This window comes from Symphalangus syndactylus, chromosome 8 (assembly GCF_028878055.3).
Source record: "Symphalangus syndactylus isolate Jambi chromosome 8, NHGRI_mSymSyn1-v2.1_pri, whole genome shotgun sequence".
NCBI classification, from domain to species: domain Eukaryota; kingdom Metazoa; phylum Chordata; class Mammalia; order Primates; family Hylobatidae; genus Symphalangus; species Symphalangus syndactylus.
The window spans coordinates 140,717,481-140,725,250 of record NC_072430.2 but is presented as its reverse complement, the minus strand read 5'-3'; the positions used below and the strand labels follow the sequence as shown (position 1 = coordinate 140,725,250).

General features: G+C 56.3%; 1 protein-coding gene across 2 annotated transcripts; it reads left to right on the top strand.

The window, feature by feature from the left end:
• The first annotated feature begins 4,395 nt into the window (after positions 1-4,395).
• GBX2 (gastrulation brain homeobox 2) lies at positions 4,396-7,550 on the top strand. 2 transcript variants are annotated; one of them, XM_055291062.1, is made up of 3 exons: positions 4,396-5,337; positions 5,612-5,648; positions 6,353-7,550. In XM_055291062.1, exons 1-3 carry the CDS (start codon positions 4,815-4,817, stop codon positions 6,459-6,461), a joined length of 669 nt encoding a protein of 222 aa, XP_055147037.1. In that variant the 5' UTR covers positions 4,396-4,814; the 3' UTR covers positions 6,462-7,550. The 2 variants fall into 2 exon arrangements, with proteins under 2 accessions (XP_055147037.1, XP_055147036.1); XM_055291061.1 differs by lacking the exon at positions 5,612-5,648.
• The last annotated feature ends 220 nt before the right edge of the window (positions 7,551-7,770 follow it).

Here is a 7,770-nt window from a genome sequence, read left to right as displayed (position 1 = left end):
CCATCCCCACTCTCCCATTCCCAGATCCCACGAGGGCTCGCCTCGCGGGCCGAGCGGCTGTGGCTCCTCCTGTTCCTAGTCGCTGGAGTGGAGAGGGCGGCGCAGGTGTGAAGGGTCACGTTTCCCAGCCTTCAGGCCTGCAGATAACATTTTCCAACTCCCAGGAGGAAATGAAGAAGAAGAAGAAGAAAAAAACCCCTCCCCTTCACATTTCTATTTTGCGGTTGTTTTGTTTCTGCTACTTTGAGGGTGGGGGACAAAAAGCAAAGTTTCTACATAAGAATGTCGCAGCACACACAGTCCCGCAAAGTGTTTCTTCTTCAGGGCGCTTTAGAAAACCCTCTGTCCTGCTTTCTGCATGGTCAAGGAGCAGAATAATGAAACCAAAGACTTTTATTTTATAAACCACTTGATCTTTGCTTGGGAAACTCTATTAATTGAATGGGTTTGCCTTTTTTGCCAGTCCCCTTTATCATTATTTATGGGCTTTAAATTGTTTAAAGTTCCCTTGACGTTCAATTTACAAGTTTGGGGACTTTTTTTGTTCTGCCTTTTGTCCTGGAGAAAGACATCGTGTTGGAAGTGCTTTGAAAAGCCAAACATGAGAGGTTGGCAATGAAAGGGAAGCGGGCGAGATCCCTTTTAATTCCGTCCTGTTGGTGAATGGCTCTTTTACATAATTGCAGGAGCTGTTTCAAAGCCAGCCAAGGGCTGACTTCACTTAGAACCACATGGAGTCTATTTTGGGCTTTCAGATTAAAAAAAAAAAAAAAGCTGAATAAAATGTTTAAAAAGATGAGGCTTCAATGCTTTCTGCTACTTGCAAATTGGTGTGTCTGATGGGGAATTTTACATAAGCACCCCTTTGTAAGTGCGTCCTGGGCTCGGGAGGGACTGTTCAGGGTTAGCTGGGTGTGAATCCCAATTGCCCTTCCATAAATAAAACCCATCCCAAGTTATTTCCCAACTATTGCCAGGAGCAAGAGCTGCGGCTATGACCAAAAGATCGGGCTTCTCAAAATCCCTGTAAATAAAAACAACTCGGTTGCCCGAGAAACCAGCCTGTCGCCTAGGACTGGGCGACTGGCGGGAGCGCCAGACCCGCGAGGCCCGCAGGATTCCCCGCGTCCTCTGAGACCACGGGTGCCCACACCGTATCCTCTCCACGACCACCCGCGACCTCGACTCTGGCGGCGGCAGCGAAGCGCGCGATTCGCGGTGTTTCCTCCTCCAGACTGGGCTGGGCTGGGCTGGGCAGGCCAGCACAAGTTTGCTGCATGAATATTCATTTACTTGTGCGTTTTCTATTTCACCCTCAACCTTAATACATCTGCATGCAAGCGCAGCCTGAGACAACCCCGAAGCGAGGGACCAACTTAATTACGATCACTTCTTCGGAATGTCTGAGGTTTTAAGTGGTATAATCTGAACCTGACACTAGCCTAGCACCTGTCGAGTAAAGTGCCCAGGGGCTGAGCTATCTTCATCTAGCGGGGAAGAGGGGAGGGAAGTTCAAGAAGTTAACTGGAGTTGGAGGACCCAGCTCTCCCTTCGGGTGCGTCCTTCATTTTTCCTAATTGGAGGGGGGAGGGGACAAAGTTGCAAACATCTGTGCCCGGTGATTTTCCCGCGCAGTCTGGGCCGAGCTGAGTCACGGAGGACTCTGCAGTTTGAGGCTGTTACGAGCTAAGCAGGTAGGAATCCGGAGGATGGATAAGCCATGTATCTGTCGCTCCTGTCCATAAATCTCTCCGAGGAGCCGAGAAAAAACTCTAAAGGCTTTTATTATCCGCAGTCCCCACGCTCTGAACGCTTTGCAGGTAGCTGAGGTGCCCCGAATGAATCTTGTTAATCATGCCGAAACACAAGGATCCTTTTAAGACACGAACAGTCGTTTTCTAAGCAGTTAAGCATTAGATGAGAAAGTATTACTGCATTGCATTTGCGAAAAAGGCACTAGTAAATAAAATTCATATTGATGAGAATTATCTGAACTCACTAATAAAAGATTAGTATTATAACCCCTGCAGTCAATACTTTCTATGGCAATTTATGGATGCAAATAACATGCCATCAAATTATTTCAAGTGTAGCTATAATTCGACGGACCTAAATCTTCCTGCTGAACTTTAAATGTAGAATAATCACCAAAATAATCAAAGGAATCCCTGTCTCTCGGAGGGTAATCAGGCGACAAAAGTCCCTAGAACAATATTTTTGCGGCGAAATAGCAAAGTGCATGGCAAACCTGCCTAGGTAAAATGAGTAACAGCTTTCCCCGGCATGCCAGTGGCAAGCCGGAAGGGCCCCGGCTGTAGCCACGTAAATCAAGGAAGGAGTGGAGCGTTTCTTAGTATTCAAAAAACAAGGTAATGGCACCCAAGGCTGTGTTACTGTAACTATCTCATAATGAGAGGGAGTATTTATTATGCTCATAAAGATATCAGCCTTTTGCCCTGGGCTTCGATTTTTTTTTTTCTTTTTCTTCTTTTCTGGGAGTGAAGAAGGAGGGATAGAGCCTGGAGATCCTACAGACACCTCCTTCTCCATGGATCTCAGAGGGAATTCATTTCCCCTCACACTGCCTAAGCCACCTCGGGGTCTGGGCGTGAAGTCAAAGGAGGCAATCCAGGCAGCGTCCTAATGAATTCCTTTCAAACCGCCTGCTGCCGGAGCGATCTATTACTGCGGCCTGGAGTGGGGAAACGCGCTCGAGACGTCTTTGTCCCGGTGGTGGTGGGGAGGGAGGAGGCGAGGAGGAGGAGAGGGCTGGCGGCGGGACCAGCGAGTTTTCCCAGCGCCCCGGGGCGCCAAGGACACACCCTCCCCTCTCTCCTCCAGGCCTGCTGGGTGGGCAGTGGGTCTCCGGCGGGACTCCTGGCAGAGGAGCTGATCTGGGATTAAGACGTCCCCCGGGGGGCCTTGGGGTTAGAGCGAGAGAAAGAGGAAGAAGGCGAAAAAAGAGCTTCAAAGAATCGGGTCGATAAATTCATAAAGATCGATTTATCTTTATCTCCCAATTAAATGTGCTTGTAAGTGATACATAACACACGTCCAACACGGGCCAACTCCCCAACCACTAGCTCCTCGGCGTGAGCTGATTTTTAATGACCGAACTAACAATGCCCTTCTTTCCTTCTCCCCAACCCGGTGCTGTTGGCGGTTCAGGGCTGACGTCTAGACCCGGGAAGTTGAAGCCCGGGCCTTGGAGGTGCGAGGAAGCCCCGCGCGCGCTACCGCGCTCTGCACGGTCTGCCGTTGTCACGAAATGATTCCATTTTTAAAGGGAAGACAAGAGCTGAAAGTTTTTTGTTTGAAAATGGAGGAGGGGATAAGAACGTCCCTAGTTTCCCTCCACCCCCAAATTCCCTTACTTTCAAATTTGGGGGTCTTTACCATTGTCGAGAACAGGGGAAACATCCTGAGGGGATCGGCTCCATCCCGCAGTCAGCAAAGAGGAACTGCGCGCCCTCGAGTCCTCGCGCTGGAAACCGGGCGGCGGCGCCAGGGTGAGCACTCCCTGTGTTCGCAACGTGCTTAATTAGCGCCTATTTACAAAACGCAGCTTTTATTTGAGCAAACATCATAAAGCTTTCATCAGGATAATCTCACGTTATACAGTCTGGAGGCACAGCAACTCCCCCCCTTCCTCCCCGAGGATGGAGCAGATAAAGGACTCTCTTTATTATCATAATTATCGTGGTTGTTATTTTGGGGCGCTCTGGCAAAGTGTGTAAATAGGTACGATGATTAAGAATGTCATGAAAAATGAGAGACGGGCTCGCTCACGGGAGGGCCCAGCCCGGGATGGGGGAAGCAGCAGCCTTCCCGCCCCACCCGGAGCGCGGACCCGCAGCGAGCAACCCGGCGGGTTTCCGTCGGCGGGCAGGCGCTGCCAGCTCCTAGCCTTCGCCCCGGGGGTGGCTCTGGAGGGGCAGGACCCTGCCCCCAACTCCAGGACCCTCGCCCGGACCCCAGGCGCAGCCGGAGCACCCAGCGCTGGAGTGAGCCGCAGGCAGGTTGGTTCCATGGCAAATACAGTAAAAGAAATAAAGCGCCCCCGGCCCAGCCGTGGGGGTGCGGGCCCCGGAGGCTACCCTTCGAGGCGGCCTCGACAAGGCTGCAGGGCCCCAAGGTCCGAGCCTTGGAGGTGCCATCCGCCCCTCTCAAGTTTGCGCGGCACTGGCTAGGCATGCAGGCTCCGGCTTCCCGGCCCGCGCGCTCCGACGGTGGCGCCCGCAGCCCGCTGGAGGCCAGCTTGGGTGGAAAGGGCGGGGCCCCACTTTCGCCCCACCCCCGCCCCGCTCAGCCAATGGCCAGCGGCGCCCAGCCCCACGTGAGGCGAGCCAGGCCAGGCGGCAGGCAAAATGTGAATGAGAAAGAGGAGCGCGATTTAAAGGTGCTGGCGGCGCCCGCCGGAGACAAGTACGCCGGCTTCGCGCCCTCCCCAGCGGCCCGCGGGAGGCGACGGACGGCGGGACAGACGGACGGACGGACGGCAGCTTACCGGGGCCGAGGGCCGCACCCGCGACGCGCGCGGGCTCCGACGGGCAAGCGGCGGACGGGGGCTCCGGCGATCCCTCGGGGCCCGGGCGCCCTCTCCACTCCGGGGCGCACGGCCTCACCCCGCACACCCCCTGCACCCGCCGGGCATGCAGCGGGCCCAGGACTGAGGGGCGGAGGCGTCTGCTCTCCGGGTCCCGCTCGGCCCCTGCCCGGCGCTCCTGGCGGTGCTCCCGGCGGCCGGCGGGCTTCCTGGCGGCGGCGCGGCGCGGGGACTTTTCGCCTCTCGCTGGCCTCTCCCGAGCGCGTCTATGAGCGCAGCGTTCCCGCCGTCGCTGATGATGATGCAGCGCCCGCTGGGGAGTAGCACCGCCTTCAGCATAGACTCGCTGATCGGCAGCCCGCCGCAGCCAAGCCCCGGCCATTTCGTCTACACCGGCTACCCCATGTTCATGCCCTACCGGCCGGTAGTGCTGCCGCCGCCGCCGCCGCCGCCGCCCGCGCTGCCCCAGGCCGCGCTGCAGCCAGCGCTGCCGCCCGCACACCCTCACCACCAGATCCCCAGCCTGCCCACCGGCTTCTGCTCCAGCCTGGCGCAGGGCATGGCGCTCACCTCTACGCTCATGGCCACGCTCCCCGGCGGCTTCTCCGCGTCGCCCCAGCACCAGGAGGCGGCAGCGGCCCGCAAGTTCGCGCCGCAGCCGCTGCCCGGCGGCGGTAACTTCGACAAGGCAGAGGCGCTGCAGGCTGACGCGGAGGACGGCAAAGGCTTCCTGGCCAAAGAGGGCTCGCTGCTCGCCTTCTCCGCGGCGGAGGCGGTGCAGGCTTCGCTCGGTGAGTTGGCGGCGCGCGCAGCCGGGACGCGGGGGCGGGAGGAGGCGGGGGCGGGTCAGCGCCGGGTTCCCGCGGGAGACCAAGGGGGCGAGGCCGCGCCCCCGCTCGACCCCCGCCGGAGGAGCTGGAGGATGAGGCCCGGCTGTGCCGCTGGGCCTCCAGGGGACATTCAGAGCCACGCAACAAGCGGGGTCTCGGGAGGGGGGGCATTTAGCGCCCGACGACCAGCTGCTGCCCTGGGCCACATATCTATCTGATGATGCGTTTGGCCGAGGCCGCCTCTGCCGCTCCGCGGTGACCTGGGGTTCCGGGTAGGTTGCAGCCTCTAGGGGAGACGGGTTGGGCTGCGCGTCTCAGCTGTGCGTATGCCCAGGGGCTCCCAGACTTTTTAAACCCCTTCGCTGGTCTTGCTACTTGTCCGGGAGAAACGGATTGCTGGGAGGCTGTGTCTGTGTGTTTGTGTTGGGGGTGTCTGGTGGGAACTTCTAAGGCCACAAAACATCCCTTTGACCAACGTTGTCTGTCTCAAAAAAGACGGTCTGGGATCTGCACGTCCCTACGCCTCCACTCTGGTTAGGAAGCAATTGAGGTTCATTAAATTTTCACGTTGGGGGGGGCGACAGGATGGATCGTGAATCCCCCCATCAGTCCTAAACCAGTCCCCACCCCAGGGACAAAGCGGGCAATCTCTTGGGCCTCGCGCCTCCTGCTACTTCTCCTGACGCTGCCGAGGCTGGGAGGGTGCGGGGGAGGCATGGCGGCCCTTTGAGTGATGGTTCTGGGCAAAGGGCGGTCGCCTGTACTGCCTCCTCTCCTTTGAGCTTTCTCACGCTCCCCCCACCCCTCTTCTACCCCTCAAAGGCCAGGAAATCACAATGTGTTAATGTCATAGAAAGACAATCCGCTAAAGGGCGGGGGGCGGGGGGGGGGCGCAGAATGTCCAAGTGACGGTGGGAAGGAGAAAGGAAGGCCAGTGTGCGAAATGTAATAAAATGCCGTTTGGTTTTGCTTTCAGTCGGGGCTGTCCGAGGGCAAGGGAAAGACGAGTCAAAGGTGGAAGACGACCCGAAGGGCAAGGAGGAGAGCTTCTCGCTGGAGAGCGATGTGGACTACAGCTCGGATGACAATCTGACTGGCCAGGCGGCTCACAAGGAGGAAGACCCGGGCCACGCGCTGGAGGAGACCCCGCCGAGCAGCGGTGCCGCGGGCAACACCACGTCTACCGGCAAGAACCGGCGGCGGCGGACTGCCTTCACCAGCGAGCAGCTGCTGGAGCTGGAGAAGGAGTTCCACTGCAAAAAGTACCTCTCCTTGACCGAGCGCTCGCAGATCGCCCACGCCCTCAAACTCAGCGAGGTGCAGGTGAAAATCTGGTTCCAGAACCGACGGGCCAAGTGGAAACGGGTGAAGGCGGGCAATGCCAATTCCAAGACAGGGGAGCCCTCCCGGAACCCTAAGATCGTCGTCCCCATCCCTGTCCACGTCAGCAGGTTCGCTATCAGAAGTCAGCATCAGCAGCTAGAGCAGGCCCGGCCCTGAGGGTCCAGAAGGGCCAGGGCCTGGCACCCACCTGGAGAAGCCCCCGCACTCGAGGGAACCCATGGTGGACTCCACTGTGCTTGAAGCAACAAAGTCACAGCCCAACTGTGGCCATCCCAAGCAAATTGAGAATATATTCACTAAATGGGCTTAAAAGACTGCTTTTGAAGGGGCTTACAGCCACACCAGAAGACACGCTAAATATTTATTATACTATCCTTTGTACATAAATATCTATAGACTGGATCTCAGCTGCAGTATTTTGAAAGTTATAGGACTTAATTACCCAGTAATGTTCTCCACTCATTCCAGAAGAAAACAAAACCTCTGCTGTAATCTGCGCGGCTAGCAGCCACCTTTCCATACTTTTCCAAAGGTAAACGTGAAACCCAAGAACAAGCACTGGGGTTTAAACTGATTTCGGTTTGCGTTCTGGCTTTTTGAGTTGACTGAAAAGCAGACATTGTTAGGCAGCCTGGAAATTCGCTTTGCTTTGCTTTGGTTTTGCCTGGCTTTGGTTTCCCCTGGGGTTGCCTATCCTATCTGAGCCATGTGAAGCACGTCTCCGTTGTGTTAATTTATTTCAATGTAGCTTATTTTCTTATAAGTTATGACATTTAAACAATTTCAATCTTGTGAATAATAAAAAGGAGAGAGGGGGGAAAAAAGACCAATCCCTGGGCCTCATAAGTGTGTCCAGAATTTGACTGTCCCGGGCACTGCCAGGGTGTGGCCGGGCAACTGGTCTGGGACCAGTACTGGAGAAAGGTCCCCTGAAACAGGACTCCTTAGGCAGCCTGGACTTGAGCCACTCAGCACTTTTCCAGGTTTAAAGTAGGAAGGCAAGAGCGCCGATGGGGTTACGAATTTAAGAAAACCTAATTCTCACCTTAG